At 43.3% G+C, this 24214-nt stretch overlaps 1 protein-coding gene across 1 annotated transcript; it reads left to right on the top strand.

Moving 5' to 3' along the window:
- Positions 1-1173, top strand: LOC147638866 (mitogen-activated protein kinase kinase kinase ANP1-like). Its single transcript, XM_086784025.1, has one exon. It carries the CDS (start codon positions 1-3, stop codon positions 1171-1173), a length of 1173 nt encoding a protein of 390 aa, XP_086640151.1.
- The last annotated feature ends 23041 nt before the right edge of the window (positions 1174-24214 follow it).

Raw genomic sequence — 24214 nt, 5'->3', positions numbered from 1 at the left:
ATGGTGAACTCCTCCTCTGTGGTTGTTGGCGGATGGGAGACGGTGAGGCTGCTGGGGAAGGGTGGGTGTGGCACGGTGCACCTGGCTGTGGACTCCACCTCGGGACGCCAATTGGCGGTGAAGACGGTGCTCTGCGACACCTTGGCGCGGAGGGAGGACGTGGAGAACGAGGTGGCCATCCTGCAGAGCTTGCAGGATGATGCAGCAGGCGGCTGCCCTAACCTCATCAAGTGGCTGGGCTGCGAGAGCAGCAGCGTGGACGGCCAAGAGGTGAAGAGGGTGTTCTTGGAGTACATGGCGGGCGGGAGCCTAGAAGGGCTGGTGCAGGAGCAGGGCTGTCTGCTGGAATCGGAGGCAAGGGTCTTTGCCAGGGCCATCTTAAAAGGCCTGGACTTTCTTCACGCGCAAGGCATCGTGCACGGCGACGTGAAGTGCGCTAATGTCTTGCTGGGGCCGTCGAGTACCGGTGTGCATGATATTGCTGAGAAGCGAGATGTAAAGCTTGCAGATTTTGGCATCAGCAGGAGGTGTGCAGGGCAGGGCAAGGTGGGCAGCTTAGTTGGTGGACGGCCGCCGGAAGGCGCCACCAGGGGCACCCTCTCCCACATGGCACCCGAGCTCGGCCCGAAGAGGGGCCCCTCTCCGGCCTCCGATGTGTGGAGCTTTGGGTGCACGGTGGTGGAGATGTTGCAGGCCGGATGTCCACCTTGGGGCCGTGGTGTGGAGGCGCTGGTGCGGCAGGTTGTTCACGGGGAGGCCCCTTGCCTTCCCTTATCTCTCTCCCCTACCTGCAAAGATTTTGTGCTCAAGTGCTTGAGGCCGGACCCCGAAGCCCGATGGACCGCCCACCGGCTGCTTCGCCACCCCTTCCTTGCGGAGCATCGTGAACATGGAATTAGGGCATCACAGCCCAGTTTTCTTGGTGCTGCTGCTGCTGCTGCAGCACGTGATCTTCAGCTGCAGTGGCCGCGTAAGAAGAGTACTGATCGCCATCATCTTCCTATGTATACGGGCCGCAGCTCGCTGGCCAGGCTCTTCCACCATGGCAACAACGTTGTAGTGCCACTGCCAACCACAGACGTAGTCTCCAGCTCCTGTGCGCCCATGCTACAGCTCGCTGACGCATCACCCAGCTCGATGCCTTCATCACGTGTGGCTGTTGCTGCTGTTTGAAGAGATCATACGTGTGGCTGTTGCTGCTGTTTGAAGAAGAGCATATGGCAACGGCCTCAGAAGACAGGCACGCTTAATTATTCCCTCGAATGAGGAAGACACATAAATCCAAAGAAATTGCCTACTGAGTCTAATTAGTGAATGTGCGGCGGCAGACGCTTATAGTGTCCAATTATATAGACACTGCTTAATGGCTATGTGAATGAATTATAAGGTCAGCTCTCTGCTGCTGCTGTACTATGGAAGAGACTCTTATTTTATAATTGAGTGAAAGGCTTAATTAATTCTACTTGGTTTGCCTTGGCAATGCAAGAAATCAGTGATTCTGTGCGAGAAAATCTTTGTCCCAGCAGTCCGCCTTGATGTTGCCCACGCTAAGTGCATCACACATGCTGACTTTTTGTTGCGTGTAACAGTTCAGCTGGAGTTTAGTCGATGTGAGCCTACTCATCATGCCCTCACCTTCATGCTAGCCCGTGCACCCTTCCATTAGATGATTATAGATATAGATGCTACTACACACCAAAATTTGCAAAATCGCCGGCCCTCTTTTTTTTATGAAGAATACAAACCTAGCTAGCTCTGCAGTACATGTTAGAGTACAGTTAGAGTGCCCTAAAAGCGAAAGACAGTGAAGAAACAAAAGGAGACGAGGACTCTTATTAATTCCAAAAAGAACACAAGTAATAACGCAGCAACCTTACAGAGCATGACCTAGCAAGCAAGCTTACAGAGCATGAGCTGACTATATATCACGCCAAATAAACTCCAATTCGAATCACTTTATGCCATGAGTGTCTCCCTCCCTTCTGGGCCGGAAAGGGAGAGTTGCTCGCTAGACAACTTTTAGGGTAGCATGGCGAGTGCTATATACATATGTAAACATATGCGCAGGAAGACCATAAAATGACCTATGAGACCAAATCGCTATGGATCCTATTAGGCCTATTTTCACACATACACACACATATACCAAAGTGGTATCGATCCTTTAAGACCTATTGAAAGTCAGACACCAACAACATATATCACACCCACACCTGACTTTTTCACAACCTCTAATACCCCACATCCACACTACTCTACTCCTTTCTTGCTCTCGTTTCGAAGGAAATCCTATCTATCATCTTCACATAAAAAACTGGATTGATCCCAAGAAATTTAATATCCCAGCAGAGTAAACAAGCCTCCATCGTAGCCTCAGTAGCGCACCTTAACAGTAGGTATTGTGCCAACCGGGTTCTCAATAAAAGCCACAAATGTGTGATCCACTTGCTTTTCCTTACGGTACCATCTGTGTGTTGTTTTGGGCCCAAATCTGCGGGGCCTTTTCTTCTCAATCTAGCAAGTCCACATTAGGGAGTAACCCCAAGTATGCAAGAAGCTCAGCCAATATAAAGGGGGCATCATTATGAGATATTCCTCTGTAAGTTTTGAATCAGCACATCCGTGACTCCAAAGACCAGATTTTATTTACATTAAAGAAAGACCAACACATGCAAATGCATTTATACATCAACTCAGAATCCTGCAGTCCTCTACACTCTCATTTCTGCTGGTCCAAACTCCCATAAGATGCAAGCTCTAATAATGTTAAAATCCAGTCCACTGCATTCATCTCATTAATTGTCCATTTCCCAAGAAGCCAATCCTCCCAAAAAAATTGTAAATTTAATCCCTTCTGTATCCACCTCATCGTCATTTTGCTCCAAGTGCTTCTTAGGGAAGGGCAGTCGCAAAACAGATGCTTACCACTCTCTAAAGAAAGACTTGCATCTGGGGCATACACCACTAGCTATGTATGTTTCTTTTCTGCATCTTATACCGCATAGGAAGTGCCCTTATACAAACCTTCCACAAAAAAACCTGAAACTTTCTAGGCATCTGAGAGTTCCATAGCACATGCCATCTCTTTTTCCAACTTGCCACACTCCACTTTACATTTGCAACATCCTTCAAAAACTCTGTGTCATTGCCAGACTCCTCATTCTTCTGCACCATCATCAGCCTTGCATGATAAATCTTCAGTCGTAAACCGTTCATCCTTGAGGCATGTGGCGTACCATCCAAATCAGCCAGTTGGTATGTGCCGTTTTCAAAACAGTCCATGACTTTGAAGGGACCTTCCCATTTGATTTGAAACTTCTTCTCGAAGGTTTTGTCAAGCTTACTATTATAGCGCAAAACCAAGTCATCTTTCTTGATACCCTTGCTTTTGAGCCTTTCATTTATCTTTGCCATTTATCTTTGCCAAAGCCTTGTCTTGCATCTGCTCATAATGCTCCACAGCTCTCACCCTATCCAGCTGAACCTCTTGCAGATGTAAAAGCCTCCCCTTGAATGCATCATTGGAATGCCCCAGTAACTTTTCTAACAGCTTTACTGCAGGCAAATCGACTTCCACTGGCAATAATGCCTCCTTTCCATAAATGATATGGAGTAAACCCTCTACCTGTCTTCACCGAAGTACGATAAGCCCATAATGCACTAGGCAACTCCAAATCCCATTTTTGCCTTGATGCTCTGTCACCTTGGCCAGAATCTGCACCAGCTCCCCATTAAATCTTTCATTCAGGCCATTACACTGTGGATAATAAGAAGTAGTATACTTGTGCCTAATCTTCATCTTCTCGCATAAGAAATCTAACAGTTTAGCTCTAAACCCTGGCCCTTGATCAGAGAGAAGCTCTAGTGGTACCCCAAACTTGCAACAACAGATGTCCTCGTACACAAACTTTGCGACATCCTTGGTAGTGATTTGCCTTACTGCCTTAGCCTCTGCCCATCTAGAGAGATAGTCCACTGCATTCAAGATATAGCTTTTGCCTCTACTTGTGATAGGTAACGGGCCTGCTGCATCAATTCCCCACTTTTCGAATACATCAAAGGCTAGAATGGTTTTTTGTAGCTCTAGCTTCAACACTCTCTTTCCAAATGATTGACATCTTTTGCAAGACCTACACTAATGGTGAACATCCTTTTGAAAACTAGGCCATACATACCCCTCTTGCAAGATCTTATTCAAGGTGATCTTGAGAGCAAAATGGCCGCCACATGCGCCTTCATGATTTTCTTCCAACACTCTATAAAGCTCCTCCTTCTAGGGTACACGTCTCAACACTAGATCAGCCCCTTTCATGTACAAGACTTCACCAATCAATTTGTACTTAGAAGCTCTACGCATAAAACCATACTTCTTAGACTTCTGAATGTCCTTTGAAATGATTCTTGTAAGCAGAAACTCCTCCTCCTGCACTAGACTTTCTCGACCTTGATAAAGTGGCAGATCAACCTTAAGAACAAACACCTCGCCAATCATGCTTTGGGCGGCCGCATGTGCTTCCTCATTGAGAGCACGCTCAATATGTCTAATGCTCCATGCCTCAAACTTCTTCAGTAGACTTTTGATCCTGAAGCACATCTTCTTCAATGAGGTGTTCTTACTCGTCCACACACCCAACACTTGCTTTACTACCAACAAGGCATCACCTTTTATGCTCAACCTTCTAATTCCATGCTTCAAACAAATGTGTAATGCGGCTTCCAAAGTAGCATATTCAGCCTTATTGTTACTGTGAGCATCCAATTTGAACCCTCTCTTGAATACTAGCTTCCCCTCTGGATCATATAGTGCTATACCTCCTGAAGCCGCATCATGGCTCTTTCTGTATGAGCCATCAAAGAAAAGAACATGTGCATCGCTAATCTGTGGCACTTCTTCAACTACCCTTTTAACCACCTCTTCCTTAACTAAAAGAGGATTCTCCTTGTAAGTCAACAAATCATCTAGGGTAGCTCTTGTACTGTCTTCTACCAGAAAAGAGAACTCAAATTCTTGCAGCTCAATTACCCATTTCTTGACCGCATTTGACATGTTAACGCCATTAATTAACTGTGGCAAAAGAGCATAACTTGTCAAGAAAACAAAAGCTCATGGGAGCAAGTAATGGATGAAAGCGTCGATAGGCAAATATCACACTGGCCATTACTAGCTCTACTTCCGACAATCTTCTTTCTGCCACCAACTTCACTCGGCTCGCACAATACACTGGCCTCATATACAGGCTCCTCTTTCCCTTCTGCAACAACATTGCTCCAATGGCATCATCCCCTACTGAGGGATTTATATAAAACACTTGTTCCCAATCAAGAGCCTACATGGCTAGCAGCCCCCCTAACACCTCCTTCACCTTTTGAAACACTACTTCACACTTGTCATCCCATTGAAATGAATCATGCTTTGCCACTTGTTGTAATGGATAAAGAAGTTGTGAGGACAATGGAATAAACCTTGCCATATACTTCACCTTTTGCACAAAGGTAGCCACCTGCTTATTATCTTTGGGCGATGAAAGAAGAATGATCGCCTTTACCTTATCTGGATCTGCCTCAATTCCATTTTCTGACACCATATGGCCCAATAACTTGACTCTTGGCTGCGCAAAGAAGCACTTTTTAGGATTGAGTTGACCACCACACTCATCATAACGCTTCAATACAATCTCCAACTTCTCACAATTCTCAGCCCGTCTGTTAAACACAAAAATCATCGATGAAATCCTTCACACAACTGCCAATGAATGGTGAAAGTACCCAATTTGCCCTTTTTTGATAATGAGCTGGGCCATTTGACAACCCAAACGGCAACACTGTATAACAAAAACAGCCCCATGGCGTGATAAATGAAGTCTTCTTCTGATCTTGAGGAGCAATTTTAAGCTGGAAATAGCCAGAGAAACCATCGCATACACTGTACCGCTCATGGCTGGCCAACTGAATCCAAGATCTGATCAATGAAAGGAAGAGGGTATGGGTCCTTCTTAGTGGCTACATTCAAGGGCTTAAAATATACACAAATCCTCCACCTTCCATCCTTTTTTGGGGCTCGGGGGGGTCACTCGTATAAATATGTAAGTATCACGTGGGTTCAATAGAAGGACATTTTAAATATTTAAAACTTACAGAAATATATTTACAGAGGGGATTTATTTATTGTATTTTAAAAAAAATTTACAGATTTGAATAGGAAAGGATACATTATATTCACTAAAAAATTCACAGATAAGGGACTTTTTAAATAGGCCTTGAACGCACGTGATATAGAGGATTTACATATAGTGACCCCCCCGAGTTTTGGGGTAACCACCACTTGGGCTACCCATTCAGTGGTCTCCACTGGGCATATGAACCCTCCCGTCTCAATAGCTTTTCTACCTGTTCCCGCAAGGCTTCCATTTGCTCTCGACCCATTCTTCTTATCCTTTGCCGCACTGGCTTAGCACCTTCTTTTAGCTCTATATGCATTTCTTCTCCTTTGAACCCTCTGATCTCTTCATATGAAGTAATGAACAAACCAGGAAAACTAGCCAGCATGTGCAAATATTTCTCCTTCTCCACAGCTGCTGAGAGGTCTCCACTAATCATTTTTATCATCAACTCTTGCTTCTTTGACAACTCCACCTTGGGTTGCATCAGCCCTTTAATTACTTCATAAGGCCCTTCTTCAACCTCGTTTGCAAATGCAACTAAACCAAACTCATGGAGTTCTTTGTCCATCAGAAGAAATGCAACATCAACCTCTTCATCGCTACTGGCAGAACTGTCACTGTCCACCTCAGACACTGTAGGAGAGTTCTTTGTCCATCAGAAGAAATGCAACATCAACCTCTTCATCGCTACTGGTAGAACTGTCACTGTCCACCTCAGACACTGTAGGAGAGTCTTCATCACTAGACTCATCCTCATCTTCATAAACTTCCCCCTATGGTTTTCTTGTGTCCATATCATATAGCTTCTTGGCATCTGTCTTTCCACAAAGGCTAATGGTACCATGCCTCCAATCTTGAACGGCTCCCACTACACGTAACCATGGTCTGCCTAATATAATAGGATATGCTCCCAACCCAGCTGGCATCACATGAAAATCAACCACTGCCTTCACTTCATATGCCTCCACTTCTAAGTTCTTTACAACACCCAAACACTTCACCTTCTGATGGTTTGCCAACCTGATTCAAAAGCTTTGACACCCCAGCTACTATAAGACCCATCCTCTCAACGCATGAATGTGTTATGACATATATTTTGGCCCTGCCACAACATAACCTTGTCCCAAATTCTTCCTTCTGTGCCACACATCGACTACTGGACAAATATCTAGTAGCTCATCCATCGACAACACCTTCACTGAACCTCTCTTTGGCTCTTCCTTTATTGGGCTAACCATTCTCTTCCACTGTCGCTTTAGCTTAGGCACCATATCTATGAGCTGCCCAAAAGTAACATCTGCTTTTCTACCTGTCAGATCCTCCTTCAAACTATAGCTTAATTGCCCATCCCTTAGTGGAAAATCTATAACATGAAACTGGCGAGACGAGCCCTTTTTTTCCTCTTGGCCTTGACATCCTCGCCTTCATGGCTCTTTCCCTTCTTCCTACTAGGACCTGCGCCATTTATTCCTTCTTTATCCTCTGTGGTCCTCTTCCCAATAGGCATCACTAATGTATCCTCCAGCATTGCTGCCTTCTCCAAGGTGACCACACTTAACACTTTTGTCTTTCCTTTGTCCTCCTTGGTCAGTCCACTGGGTCTTGCCTCTCCCTTAATCTCAATGCCATGATCATTTGACCTATTCGGCAACTGTGCAGGCAATGGATACATGTCTCCACCCATTCTTGTGGTGATTTATCACATTGTGGGCTGATGTGGCCAAGCTCTCCACAGTTATAACATGTGGGCATCTACCTCCAGACCCTACCATTGCTCTCTCCCAACACCATTCTTTGGTTGTCCTTCACCTCCTAGTGGTTGGTTGGCAAACCTCATACGGCCTCGATTATTTCCCACATTACCTAGCATGTTTAGGCTGAGATTCTTCATTAAATGGACCACTTGCCTCATGTCTTGCCTTAGCCCATCATCTTGCGCTGCAGTAGTGACCATTACTGGCACAACTTGAGTAGCGACTGGAACCACATTTGCAGGATGAACCTCTTCTGGAACCCGATTTTGCATGGAATCCATTTGCTTCATCTCTGACACCCCAGGTAGTGAGTTCACTACCAACTGAGTTAATCTTTTCAATTTCCACTCCTTGTTCCTTGCCACCTCTAATGCATCCTCATATGTTCTCGGCTTCTTCAACTCTATACCCTCCAACGCAGGTTTTCTTTGAGGCCAGCCAAGAACCCGTCCTTCTTCATCATATCTGGCGGGGCCCCTTCTGGCTGCAAGGCTTGACACAAGCTATCCCATGAAAAAGAAAACTTCTTGATATAATCATCAATGGGCTCTGCTTCTCTTTGTCTCAATCCTTGGATTTCATGCCAGACTTTGTTTGGATCTTCCACCTTCACAAATTGTGTTGCTAAAGCCTGTCTGAGATTATCCCATGTTAATGGCATAGGTGGATCAGCCCTCTGCAACCAGTTCCGTGCATCACCCTTCAAACAGATTTGCAAGAGGCGTAACATTTGAGTGGGTGTCTGAACATGGTTGCTTATGCATTTGAGTGGGTGTCTGAACATGGTTGCTTATGCATGCAACCTCCATATTCTCCAAGAACTCTTCCACATTCTCATCACTTCTTCCATGAAATTTGGATAAGGGAAAGCCATTGCTACCCAAATTTCTACGCTTTTAAAACCCCCTCTAACACAGGTGCGAGAAAACCAAAACTCTCTACTGACTCAATCCCCAGAAAACTCCGATGTATCTCAAGCTTTAGAAGAGGATAAACACATGCACATCAAATGAGTTTTTGTAGTTAATCATTGGAATCACAACGGGAAAAGGAGCTTCCATTCTCTCTCTAAGTCTTTCTGGCCCAAACATAAAGACCATGCGCTGCTGGAAAAAAATCTTCCTGTCCACATGAACATTTATCTGGATTCTTTGTGTAAAATGGAAAGGAGTAAATTGAGGTCCATTGTGATTACTCATTGAAAGCAAACCATGCAGCTCCTAAGAAGGCACAACTGGCTAATTATCCTCTGATTCTACCAGAATTTTGGCAGCATAACGGTAGTATAAGGCCATAATAACCAAAAAACCAGCCAAGTAAAGGGAAGCAAAACCACTCCAATATCAATAGCAAATTGTCACAAAGGCTAATGCATCAACATAGCACTATCCTAGCAAATCTGTCTATCACTGAGACCTCATGTCCATACATCAGTCAATGCCGAGGGGGTGCTTGAGGGATCGCTCCAGTACCTAATCCACCAGTGGGTCCTACGCCACGCTCGGTACCCACCAGCTTCTTCAAAACCTCACGACTCTCACAATGGCTGCAATTTCTGATAATAGAATACATATCCACACTGCATACATATGGGCATCCACAAAGCCAGAGGAGTCAACGCTCCACATACGACTGGCCAAGCCCAAAGACCATATAGCATCAAGCCTACAGAACCATATAGCATCAAGCCTACAGAACCACCTGTAACATAGGCCCAAGTAGCAATTGGGTACCTGCACACCTGTAAGTTTACCTGTAACTTGTAATCTGCAACCTGAAGGTACTTGGAGGCGTTCCTCAGTGGGAGCACCAAAAGAGATGTGGGGCAAAAAAGTAGAACACCGGATATGCCTCTATACTCACTCTACCCACACACTCTTTGAATCACACACACACATATAAATCCACAAATGGGGGCAAGAAATCCTTTAATAGCTCTGCAACTCTTGCAATACACTACCCAAATATAATTAATAGATCATGTACAACGGTTTCTTTACACTAGAAGAGACATAGCCGGTGGAGAGGCGGAGTGTACACTCACACAAATTCAAAGGACCTATTAACAGCAAGAAAAGGAGTCATTTTTGGACATAAAAGACTGCACCATTGCATCGAGAATGGCCAAAAACCCCCCGCTACACTATCGGAGCGCTCAAATCCGACCTCGGATGACGAATTAGAAGCAATTTAAGCTCCAAAAATGACCATTTTGCTGTAGTGACTTCCTCTCCTCCAAAGATCAGCAACTCTCCTCCCTTTTCCTGCAGCATTCACACTCTTTTAAGTTTCCAAACTCCCCTTTTATCCTTGGGCACCTTGGGCTTTCGTTTAATCCAAAACGGACACCCGATGAGCCAATAATGAGCCAAAAACGATCCACATCATGTCGGCAGTCTTTTTGTGTCATCCCGCACGCCTGTCAATCGTCTTTTTTTGCATTATTTCTCCACTTTTATCATTAGTAGACCTGAAACCGCGTGACATGGGCTCCACCCTCTCACCTCGTGAGATGACCTTTCCGCATAATGTGTCGAAAAAAACCAAACTAGCTGTGGCTATAAGTGATCGCGTGCGAGATTCGACTCTTCTGACCCCGTGACACCATCCATGCGCACATGCTGACCTCACCCATTGAATCCGCCGAAAGCTTCTTGAAGACGCTAAACACGCCAATCACCCCATTTTATTTCATCAAAAGAACTTGAATTCTATTAATAACAAAAAACCATGATTATGCCTATGCTCGCGCGTGTACACCTGTGGGCCCCATGTAGTTGTCTGACCAAAGGAAATGGGCAAACATTTATTTAAGAACCCATGCATGCGTATGTACATATGCTGAAAAAAACCTCATCAAAAAAGTGCCTGACAACGTGTGTGACCATCTCTCTTTATCCTATGTGAGCTCTCACCTACATTAATTTGTCGCAAATGTGGAAAAACAAAGCTTTTTTTGATATATATAAGGGCATCTTTTTTTAAATGCTCTAACTATAACTAGATCATCTACTCACCGTGATCGTCATTCCTTTTAAGGTGTGTGACCATCTCTCTTTATCCTATGTGAGCTCTAACCTAATATATATAAGGTCATCCGTTATATATGAGATCATCTGTCACGCTCCTCCATAGATTACTTCATCCAGCTTTTAACCATTTACACAACCTTTATTTACTTCATTATCTCCCCATCGTGGCTTGTTCCCATTGATTTGGTGCTACATGTGAGTGCCAAGCCTTGGTTTATGCCAACTAGGCCCTTATTATCTTTTTTTTAAATGCTTTGTGGATAACTTAACAGTAGAATGTATGCTCATAGGACATGTTTGATTCACTCCTACCTTTGTTTAATGGACGGCAGCCATATGTAGAGTAATTGAATGCTTAGCTAAGTGCTGAAATTCAGCCTTTGCAAGTGCAAAATTAGTCTGCAAGTCAGCTTTTTGATGAGGCGATTATTGAGGATGTAGTGGATGAGAAGAGAGCAACCATAGAAGAATCTAGGCGTATGCCAAAATGGCTTGTGCAACATTGAGGAATAGCAAGTTAGCAACTCCTTTACCTAGTAGAACTCGTACAGGTTCTCATCATGCAGATTATTCTTATGTGGATCATGTTCTCAATTCTACTTTATGTAATGAGAAGGAATCTATTTCCTTTGAGGAAGCATAGGATGATGATCATTGGATGCATGCTATGCAGGATGATGATCATTGGATGCATGCTATGCAGGATGAGTATAACTCTATACTCAAGAATGACACCTGGTATTTGACAGATATACCTCATGGCAAGAAGGCCATTGATACTAAGTGGGTTTACAAGTTAAAATGCAAAGTAGATGGGAGCATTGATCGCTATGAGGCCAGACTTGTTCCAAAGGGGTATGCCCAGTAAAAGGGCATTCATTATGATGAGACCTTTGCACCCACCACATCTCGTATGACCACCATTAGGTGTCTCGTTGCTTTGGCAGCACATCATGGGTGGAATGTACATCACTTGGACATTAAGACTGCATTCTTGAATGGTGATTTACATGAGGAGGTGTATGTATTGCAGCCTCCTGGTTTTGATGTGAAAGGGGAAGAGTCTAAAGTATGCAAGTTGAAAAAGGCTCTTTATAGCCTTAAGTAGGCTCCTAGAGCATGGTATAAGAAGATTCATGCATACTTGGTTGCAAATGATTTTTGCAAAGTCCAACAAAGAGTACCCTTCATGTGAAGAGGAGTAAGGACACATTTTTGGTCATCGTTCTATATGTTGATGACATGCTACTCACTCATCATGGGACCCAATATAAATCAGATTTCAGCCTTTAAGGGCTGATTTGCAATCATCATTTGAGATGTCAAATTTGGGACCCTTGCATTATTATTTGGGGATTCAGTTTTGAAAAGATGCAGGGGGGAAGAGAGCTTGAGCTCTTGCAAGCACACATACACACACTCACAAAACCCTAATAGAGAACACACAAGGTGAGAGGCTGAAAATCTTCTTCTTCTCTACTCAACACTCAACACACCATATACAAGAATAAGAGTACACACAATATGAAAGGTACTCAACCAATACATACACGGGTTCTCTATAGTGTGAACCCAACTAAATGAGCTGGCGCTATAACTATGCCAGTCTCTAGAATGGCTGTCACACAGCCTGTCATCTCACTGGCCGCATATCACCCAAGATCTCACCAACCATGCCAGTGGTGTAAGTGTGGGGCCTATCCCCCAGGCGGGTCATCAGTGGCCACCGCCTCACTAGACGAGCTCGATATCTCAACACTCCCCCTCGAGCTCAACTCCATCTCATGTACACCAAGCGAAGCCTTGAATCTGCGAAGCTTCTCTGTACCCAATGCTTTGGTGAAGATGTCAGCTACCTGATCCTCTGTGCTGACATAAACAAGGTCAAGGTCTCCTGCTAAGACCTTCTCTCTGACGAAGTGGTAGGGGACCTCTATGTGCTTCGTACGAGCATGAAAGACTGGATTCCTGGCCAACTGTATACTGCTAATGTTGTCACAGAAAATGACAACTTGTCTATCCACTCATAGACCCAAATCTGCAAGTAGCTTCCTCAACCAAGCTACCTCACATGCTGCCATAGCAGCTCCTCTGTACTCGGCCTTTGTACTCGATAGAGCAACCGTAGGCTGCTTCTTGCTGCTCCAAGTCATAGCAGCACTCCCCAAAAAAAACATGAAGCCACTGGTAGATCTTCTATCTGAGATACTACCAGCCCAATCAGCATCTGTGTACCCATGTACACATATCTCTATCCCAGTCTCATAGAATAGTCCACAATGCAAAGTAGACTTCACATACCTTAGTATGCATCTCACTGCATCCAAATGCGGTTTCCGTGGAACCTGCATAAACTGACTCACCAACCCAACAGCATAACTCAAATCTGGTCTGGTGATCGTCATGTAGATCAAACTTCCTACTATGCTCCTGTACATAGTAGGATGCTCCAAGATTTCTCCTGAATCTGTACTCAACTTGCCATTCTGATCCAATGGCACAGAAATAGGCTTACAGCCTGTCATACCATACTTGGACAGCATTCCAAGCCATACTGTCTCTGCAGTAATCCAATACCATGTGGTGACCTAATCACCTCAATGCCCAAGAAATATCTGAGCTCCCCCAGATCCTTCATCTTGAACTTCTGTCTAAGCAAGATCTTTACATCAAAGATCTCTGCATCATGGTCCCCCGTAATGATCAAGTCATCTACATAGATGACAACAAGCACAACCTCTCTATCACCATGTCTCACATACAATGAGAAATCTGCATTGGCTACATGAAAGCCAATAGTGACAAGATATTCAGAAATCTTGTCAGACCATGCTCTTGGTGCTTGCTTTAAGCCATACAAGGCTTTCTTCAACCTGCAAATATGCTCGGGGTGACCCACATCCTCATAACCAGGTGGCTACAACATATACACCTCTTCTTGCAAATCCCCATGCAAGAATGCATTCTTTACATCCATCTGATGTAAAGACCATTGCTTTGATGCAGCCACTGCTATCACAACTCTCACCGTTGCCATCTTGGCAACTGGGCTGAAAGTTTCCTCATAATCAATCCCATATGTCTGCACATATCCTTTGGCTACCAATCTAGCCTTGTACCTGTTTATGCTTCCATCACTGTTATGTTTAACTTTGTACACCCACTTGCATCCAATGGCTTTCTTGCCTTCAGGAAATTGCATTAAATCCCAAGTTTCATTTCCATATAGTGCATCCATCTCCTCATCCATAGCTTTCTCCCAACACACATTTCCAACAGCCTCATCAATGCATGTGGGCTCAACAACCTGCACAACCTTTGCCATATATGCATAGTGATGTGCCACATAACCATCATAAGTAAACCTCTGCACAGGGTTCTTCACTCTCCCAGATCTTCGCAGCTTTTCATTCATGGCTTCCATAGCCTTCTTTACACCAAGTGTTCTCATAGCTGGGATCCCAAGCTCCTCATCAAGGCTCATATCTAAGCCACTAGACTCTCCATCAACATGAGAATGCCCTGCAGAAATGTCAAGCATACCAAGGGGCTCAACCACTTTCTCTTTTCCTTTACGTGATGTAGTAATCACATTTGCAGGGCTGGTATTATGACGCAGCCTGCCACTCCATGGTCTATCAACAGACCCACTAGATGAGGACTCTCCTGGTCCACTCAAAGACTGTGATTGCTGACCTGCATTCTGTGCAACCACACTTCCACTCACATCAGCCCCAACAGCTTCTTTTTCAGCAGCATACGAGCTGCTCATCTCATCAAAGACAACATCCCTGCTTACCCTCAACTCACGTGTAACAGGGTTATAACACCTGTATCCCTTTTGCTCAAGGGAATATCCAATAAACACACATTTTTCAGCTTTCGGATCTAGCTTAGTTCTCAGCTCATCTGGCACATGCACATATGCAATGCATCCAAAGACTTTCAGATGAGACAAATCTAGTTTTCTGCCAGTAAACCTCTCCTCTGGAGTTACATCATGTATGGCTGCAGTTGGAGTCCTGTTCATGATGTATACTGCTGTAGAAACAGTCTCAGCCCAATAGCAATGCGGCATATTCTTCTCTTCCATCAACGCTCGCGCAATCTCAGCAATGTGCCTGTTTTTCCGCTCAGCAACTCCATTTTGCTGCGGAGTGTATCTGCATATAAACTGTCTCTGAATACCATTCTTCTTCAAAAATTCAGAGAACTCATTGGAGAAGTACTCTCCCCCTCCATCTGACCTTAGGCACTTTACATATTTCTTTGTTTGCTTTTCAACTAAAACTCTGAAATTCTGAAAGTGAGTGAACACCTCACTCTTCTCCTTCATGAAATATACCCACACTTTCCTTGTGTGGTCATCAATGAAAGTCACATAATACCTGCAGCCTCCCATAGATATGGTCTTCGTAGGATCCCATACATGTGAATGCACAATATCTAGTGCATTTCTGCTCACATATCTATTACGCGGAAACACATTCTTTGTTTGCTTCCCAAATTGGCATGCTTCACATATTTTCTGCATACCTTCCACTTTAAATTTTGGCAGCCCTGTCACAATTCCTTTTGTCTGCATAGACTTCAATCTCTGCACATTTACATGTCCAATTCTTTTATGCCATATGTCTGTGTCTGCAACAACTCCTGAACCATTTGCAAACATCGCAGCACTCATTTCAGGCATGTCTACATTTAATGTAAACATTCTGCCCACTCTGTTGCCTTTTGCAACCAACCTGCACTTGTCTTTAAAATCTTCAACATAACATCCATCAGGGTTAAAGCGAACCTGCAACCCCTGCTCAATCATCTGGCCAACTGAAACCAGATTCTTTGTTATGTTCGGTACATGAAGTACATCTGCAAGGTACTTCACTTTGCCATCCTGCATAGACAATGGCACATCTCCAACATGGGCAATTGGATGAGCAGTGTCATCCCCTGTTTCCACAAAACCTGGTCTTTCCGGGTTTTTCATCTCCTTGAACCACTCCCCATGACTCGTCATGTGGTTCGAAGCGCCTGAATCCACATACCATACATTATCTTTTTGTGCTACATCAACATTTTCAGACATGGCACTCACAACATGCTGCATAACAAACAACCTTTCATTATCCTCATTATTTCTGCTTGAGGATGCATAGTTGTTTTGTTGCACTTTCCCATTTTGCATGTCAGCCTGCTTCTTATAACATTCTGACTGCACATGTCCAGGCTTACCACAATAATAGCATTCACGTGCATCATTATATTGCCTTTGCTAATTTCCACGACCTCTTTGACTCCCCCTGCCTCTGAATTTGCCTCTTCCACCTGCGTGTTGTTGTTGTTGTTGATTCTGGGACTGTTGTTGTTGCTGCTGTGCTGGCCATAATTCTAATTACCTGTTCGGCCACCTCCTTGACCGCGTCCACGGCCTCCTCTACCTCGTCCTCTTCCTGAACTCGTGTAGAAGGCCTATTGCTCTAAATTATTTTTGCTTTGTGAAGACTGTTGGTCTTCACCCAAGTTCTTCTCTTCGATAATCAGCATAGACACCAAATCTGTAAAGTTGGGAATGTTTTCCCGAGTCTGAATAGACGTCTTGAATGCCTTGTATTGTGGCTCGAGACCACGTCGACAGACTTCCACGTTGTCATCATCATCCTACTGACACACCAATAGATGCAAGGGATTCCACAATACCCTTTATCTTCAACGCATAGTCATTCACAGACATGCTCTTTTTCTCCACAGTATGAAGTTCATTCTTCAACTGTATCTTGCGTGCCTTGGTATTTGTTTCATAAAGCTTTACCAAGGTGTCCCACGCCTCCTTGGGGGACTTGGCATCCTGAATGTGCCCAATCATGGTGTCCTGTATACTAATAGAAAGCCAATACATAACCTTCCTGGCTCCTTGGTTCCAGTCTTTAAACTCTCTCACATCTGCAGCAGTCGGATTTATATCCGGTATCTCCGGTGCCTCTTCATGCTCACCTTCTATGTAGTCCCAATAGCCTTTTCCCATCAGGAAATTCGTCAACCTGAACCTCCAAGCATGGAAGTTATTCTTATCCAGCTTCTCAGCCACAATCTGAGTTATCCCATCATTTGACATCTTGCCAAACACACAACTTTACTAGAAACTGCACTCTGGTTTTTCTGCACAAACTGCTGTATTTTCTGCACAGCGGTACTGTAGTACTCTCAAATGTCACAACCAGTGACTTCAATGTGCATACATACACCCAATGGCAACTGTAGACCTCTTTGCAGCACTCACAGTGTCTGCACAATCAATCTGTCTTCCTGCAGTGCTTAAAACAGAGTTCTGCAGAGAATCGATGACTTACCCGCAATGCTTGAAATCGCGTGCTTTCTGAAAAACGGAGGTCCAGACGCGCCCGAAACACATTTTCGGCCCGAAAATTGCAGTCCAATAGGACATATAGTTGCCCTATAGCTTTACTCCCGCGAAGAAAGCTCCTCAATCAGAGATCGTTGTCGGTGCCTCCCGTAGAGCTCCCGTAGAGCTCCCGACAAGGGTGTAGTCACCAACACAGTAGGGAAGAGTAGTTGAAGCTCTTACCCTCGTACCGCTTCCTGTGGTTCCTTTGCTTATAGCTCAGCCCTTAGCACAAACCAGGCTCTGATACCATGAAAAGATGCAGGGGGAAAGAGAGCTTGAGCTCTTGCAAGCACACACACACACTCACAAAACCCTAATAGAGAACACACAAGGTAAGAGGCTGAAAATCTTCTTCTTCTCTACTCAACACTCAACACACCATATACAAGAATAAGAGTACACACAATATGAAAGGTACTCAACCAATACATACACGGGTTCTCTATAGTGTGAACCCGACTAAATGAGCTGGTGCTATAACTATGCCAGTCTCTAGAATGGCTGTCACACAGCCTGTCATCTCACTGGCCGCATATCACCCAAGATCTCACCAACCATGCCAGTGGTGTAAGTGTGGAGCCTATCCCCCAGGCGAGTCATCAGTGGCCACCGCCTCACTAGACGAGCTCGATATCTCAACAAGTTTATGCAGTGCAATGATGGCATTGTTATGCTACAATCTAAATATACACAGAAGCTATAGAAGAGGTTTAATCTTGAAGACTATAAACCTGTAGCTACACCTATGGAGACAGGTACTCGACTTAATCTTCAAGATGGAGGAGACTCTTTTGATGCTAGTTTGTATCAGCAGCAATCTATTGGATCCCTTCTTTATGTATGCAACACGAGGCCAGATATACAGTATGCAGTCTCACAATTGAGCAGATTTATCCATAGCCCAGGTACCAAGTATTGGCAGGCTGTCAAGTGGGTTTTTTGCTATTTGCAGGGCACTTAGTATTTTGGATTTTTTTATCCAAAGGGGGGGTGAGTCACAGCTGCATGCTTTTAGTGATTCAGATTGGGCTAGATGTTATGACACATGAGTGTCCACTAGTGGGTTTTGCTTTTGCCTTGGTGATTCATGTATATCATGGCTCAGCAAGAAGCACCCTAGAGTGGCCACTTCCAGCAGAGCTGCTGTGAAGCTGAGTACAAGGTAGCTTTTACAGCTACAGTTGAGTGTGTGTGGCTCAGACGCCTTATGGCTGATTTGGGTGTTGGACAGTCATCTAGCACTACCATTTTCACTGACACAGCCGGAGCGCATTAGCAGTTGCGAGGAACCCAATGTTTCATGATTGCACTAAGCACATTGAGGTGCATTACCACTATGTCAGGCAAACACTCTCTACATCAAAGATCAACTTACTCTATGTGCCTACACATGACAACATGGTAGATTTATTCATGAAGGCTCTTCCTCGTGAAAAGTTTGAAGCTTTTCGTAAATTACTGCCTTTTCAAGATTGATTGGCCATACCCTGTACATGTTCACATCATTACTCCAGGGGAGATTTGTAGCATTATATGGTAGTGATGTGTGTGAATACACTTAGGACCATCGGGGCATTTTTTCCCTCACTAGGAGGTTTTTTCCCTTGTGTGTATGTACACCTCCTCTTATCTACTCATTTTGGGGTGTGTACTTATCTTTTGTATCATCTGGCACACACATTTGTTCATTCTATTCTAGTGAGTTTGTGTGCTCTCAAGCTTCCCTATCTTGTGTGTGTGCATTATTGAAATCCTAACCTTAATTCCAACAACTAGAGCATCCTCTCACCGTGATCGTCATTCCTTATATGTGTGACCATCTCTCTACAACATTAATGTGTCACAATGTGCAAAAAGAAAACGAGGGTAGAGTGTATTTAGCACGCATCTTTAAAAAAATTAAAAATATATCTGTAAATTCTATATTTGAGGCCTTCATTATTCCTTTCACTTGTAAATACTTTAAAATGATTTTAACTTAGTTGTATAAGACCTTTACATTTTTTAGAGATATAGGTTTATCTCCATTTAGATCATTATTATTATTTCTCACGCGCTAATGTGTCTTTTACTACCAAGTATCATGCATTAAAGCTACTATGCAGCACAGTTGGTTTCATAGGCACTTATGTTTTTACCCAAACCTCTTATGCTTGGATTCACCTATGTATTTATCTATTCTCAACACCTAAACTAGTAGACATTTGGTAACCGAGAATTTTCCCTGCATATCAACACCTATGTATTTATCTATTCTCAACACCTAAACTAGTAGACATTTGGTAACCGAGAATTTTCCCTGCATATCAATACTTGTGTCTCTACATTAATTAGATGTATTCTCTTGAAGCAAGAAAACAAGAGAAACCTCACCTTGTTCTTGCATTACCTATAAAAGAAAATTATGGTTAGAGCTTCACCTTATCCTCATATATAAGAAAATCTGGCAAGACTTTAACATATTTGGAGAAGGAAATTCTAATTTCTCAACACAAAATTTAGACCATAACATATACTTGCGCAAATTAAAACATTAACCTTACTTAATAAACCAAATAAAATAAACAAATGAGTTGGAGAATAGAGTAGAGGTCACCGTCGACACAAGAATGGGTTGAATCTCCCCTCAGTTAATTGTGACTTTTTCCTTCTCGACCAAGACTTTAAATCTCTGAGCAAATGTCACTTCTCTCCTTCATGAAATAAACCCACACTTTCCTAGTGTAATCATTAATGAATGTAATATAATACCTGCAACTTACAATTGTTGCAGTCTTGGTTAGTCCCCAACATCTGAATGTAAAACATCTAATGGCCTTACACTAACATGTTTTTCATGTGGGATAGCATGTTTGGCCTGCTTACTAAGCTAGCATGCTTCACATGCCTTATGCATACCATCAACCTTAAACTTCAACAAACCTGCATCTAAATGTTACAGTCTTAGTTGGTCCCCATACATTTGAATGTATAACATCTAATGGCATTGCACTAATATGCTTTTCATATGGGATGGCATGTTTGGCCTACTTACCAAGCTAACATGCTTCACATACCTTATGCATACCATCCTGGGGTAGTTCACTATATGTAAACTCTATATATAACATGCGTTCAAGGCCTAATTAAAAAACACTTTATCTATAAATTTTTCATTAAAACACACCTTTTTTCTATTCAATCTATAAATACCACCTTTAAATGATACCCTTATGTATGTAAAAGAATGTGTTAAAAAAGGATTTTACAAAACCCTTCTGTGGAACCCACGTGCTATGCTTACATATTTATGAGTGATACCCCCGAGATACCATCAACCTTAGACTTTGGCAAACTTGCAACAATATTTTAGACATGCATAGACTTTAGTTGTTGTATATTTACATGACTAATGCACTTGTGCATATGTCAATATCTGCAATGACACCTAATATTTGAGTAAACATGGCTGTCTTTACCTTTGACAAAGTAAACATCTTGCCCTTTATGTTACCCTTTATAACCAAGCGACACTGATTTTTGAAGTCTTCCACAAAACATTATTGAGGATTAAATCTCACTTGCAGACCGTGCTCAACCATCTGTCCAACAGAAACGAGGTTCTTTATAACATTTGGAGCATAAAGTACATCTGCCAACAAGTACTTTATTAGACAATCATATTAAAATCCATGGATATCATGTGCATGAGAAAGATGATTAGCACTAACTCTATACTTAATATAATGTGATTAGAGTGAATTAATCTAAGGTAGGTGTAATCTAAGTTTACTCATGATGATGAGTGTGTACAATAGACTCAAGCATAATTAGGTTACAAGATTAAGACTTGTACTCATAGAGAGTCTTGAGATATGTTCAAGTGATATGATTTCATTTCTTGAAATGACCCCCTTTTATATAATGAGGTACACCCGTGGGCTTGTACATCGATGTGGGATATATCCCTTTGCTCATGTGGTTGCATGCTATGCTTTGCACTTTCTTGGCTTACTCAACTCACTCCCTACCTCTTCCTTGTGCCCTTTGGCACCATATTTCTCAACACCACCCCTTGGTGCCAAATATTTGGGCTACTCAAGGTGGTCGGATGAGGTTTACAACATGTCATCATCACCCCCCTCATTTCTAACTTAGAGGCTCTTTGGCTTGGTTACTCTTTAGCTCTCACAGTGAGTTACAACAAGCATTACCCCCCTTGGGTGCTCCACTAGCTACTCGCAAGTTGTCGGGTATGAGTTACAACAATCATTACCCCCTCTAGGTGCTCAATTGGCTACTCTCAAGTGGTCGGGTAGATACACACAACAAACAAGATGATAATATGGGTGTCTACTCATATGGTGACCCCTTTTTTACAACAGATGGCTAGGGTAATGGTGGTAGCTCGATGTTACTTAGTGCTCTTGCTGGGCTTGAGATCTCCTTGATTTTTCTTGATGAAGCTCCCTTGTTGCTTCCTTTGTTCTTCAATTCGATGTCGTGTCCTTCTTCACCTTATTGACTGCTTCTTGGCTCTTAGCCTTTTCTCTTTGGCTTGACTCTCGACTCTTTGACAACTTCTTTGGCATGGACATCCTTCTTCTTTTTGCCACTCGATGGTTGGTGCTTTAATGCTTCCTTTGATGCTTTTAGTGTGGATTCCATGTCGTGTGCTATGGTCATCTCACGCACTTAGGGTTTGAGCATGCTCATGATAGTGTTCTTTTGATGCTTATGCACATGTATTTTTCCATGATAAGTTTCCCAAGGATTGAACTCTTGCCCAATAAACTTCCCAATGTTTGATGCCATGAAAGGGTCTTACCATGAGATTGTGACAAGTCTCTAAGGTAGTGTATGTACTCTTTTACAAGATTCATCTCTAATTTTTGGTACAATGATTGATTTCAAGCTGATAAAGAGAATATAGTTGTAAAGTACGCTCTAAAAATGAACTGAATGTAGTGAAAACCTCCCAAATTGAGTAATACAAATGAATGAGATGGACTTGGATGCAAGAGAGGGATTCCCACTATAGATTCACAGCCTATTTTAGTTGCAATTTTAGTTGCAAAGTATGCTCTAAAAATTGAACTGAATGTACCACTCAAATTGAATAATACAAATGATGAGATGGACTTGGATACAAGAGAGGGATTCCCACTATAGATTCACAGCCTAATTTTTTAAATTTAAACCCTAATTAGCTTAATTTTTACTAATATTATATTAATGATAATGATTAGTCCTTAAACATAGTGATTAGCATGACTTATTTTTGGACGCTTCAATTGAGCTTGAGGGAGCAACCATTGAAGGGTATTTTAGTGTAGCTTTTTATCCTTGATGAGGAAACTTATGCTATGCTAAAAATCCTAGCTCAAAAACCTCAAAATCAGGTGGATTTGTGCATTTTCAAGCAACTGGTTTTTTGATGATTCTGCCATGCCTAGTTGATGAAATGGCATGAGATTTAAGTTGTGGGTAGCTTATACCATCCTCTAAGCGTACCTAAAAGGGCTTGGCCCAATTTGATGTGTAGTGGGAAAATAGGAGGAAAGACCAGTTGGAACAAATGCACCAAATTCTACTTGTAGACACCGAAATACGTCGAATCCTCTTACCAAAAATAAGAGGAGTGTATATACAAGAGGCACGAAGCCAAGCCAGTGGCTAAGTACAAAAAAGAGTCGCTAGCACTACTCCTCGCTCCCTTCTATGCTCCCTTCTCCGCCTCCTTCTTCCTCGTCTTCTTCCTCATCTTCTTGTGCAGGGTCCTATAAACAAGGGACAACATATATCAATGTATGAAAATTCAAATCTTTATTTATAATATTGACATTATTTAATTACTTTCAAATACCTCTCCAATAGCCCAGATATACTGCTCCTGAGTAATCAACCCGTCATTATAGAAGTGCCTCCATGTATCTCCTCTGCGATGGTGGCAGTGGTAGGCTGTCTCGACAGGAGTAGGGTACCTGCCCATGATATCAAGCTGCAAAATGATCCAATTTGCGGAGGGGTTAGTACAAAGAAACAACCTCCTAATAAACTACATAAACAATATAATTTGAGGTCGATACTTACAAACTGGGCCTCCCATGATTCAACACCCCCTGCTCCAAAATGCACACTTCCATATTGCTCCATTTGGATCCTTTGTGCCCCCACGTGCTTTAGACTGGGTTCCTCCTTTGCTGACTTCATTGCTTTCTTCCACTCACGCTTGTGAGCGGTGTGGGACGGGCCCCTTGGTGGTTGACCTCCCTGGAGCCTGGCAAGCTCCGCTAGTGCATGCCTCTTAAGCAAAGATCTTTTATTTGCTAAGTATTGAAACAATCTTTGACTTGGCCCATTTATCTGTGAACTGAACATTGGGGGGGTTAGGATACCTAGAGCGAACAACAATGAGGGTCTCATTAGCTAACCTCTTTGGTTGATCTTTGTAGTGAATAAAGCAATCTCTATAATTGTTAGCAATTACAGAGCGCATGAAGGCCAGGATGTCCTTCCCCCATGCATCCATCAAGATGCCTCCTATCTGAGTGATGTCATAGTAGATTGTACCATCACCCGGAGTCACGTCTAAATCATCTGAATCATTCTCGTCCCCACCACCACCCCTCCCAAAGCACTGTGCCATGCATCCCCCACCGCTCTCCCTGCTACTCACCTGCTACTGTGTTGTGTCGAGCTAGTACGCTGGTCACCTGAAGCTGTTGGAGAACCAAGTCTCGACTGCACAGGAGTACGCCGACGGCTCTGCGAGGCAGAAGGGCCTTCTGACAGCATGGGGGAAGGGACATAGGATGGCATGGGGGAAGGGTCTTGGCTATGTAGCTAGCTGGGCTGTGTTGACTCCACTAGGGTAATCTCAAA

This window comes from Cibotium barometz, chromosome 4 (assembly GCF_041138505.1).
Source record: "Cibotium barometz isolate CiBa-2024 chromosome 4, ASM4113850v1, whole genome shotgun sequence".
Classification (NCBI taxonomy): Eukaryota; Viridiplantae; Streptophyta; class Polypodiopsida; order Cyatheales; family Cibotiaceae; genus Cibotium; species Cibotium barometz.
The sequence above is the reverse complement of the archived record's forward strand: the minus strand, read 5'-3'. Positions and strand labels throughout refer to the sequence as shown.

Bases quoted from the DNA above. Each gene is read 5' to 3' on its own strand.
- LOC147638866 (XM_086784025.1), top strand. From the start codon at position 1: ATGGTGAACTCCTCCTCTGTGGTTGTTGGCGGATGGGAGACGGTGAGG.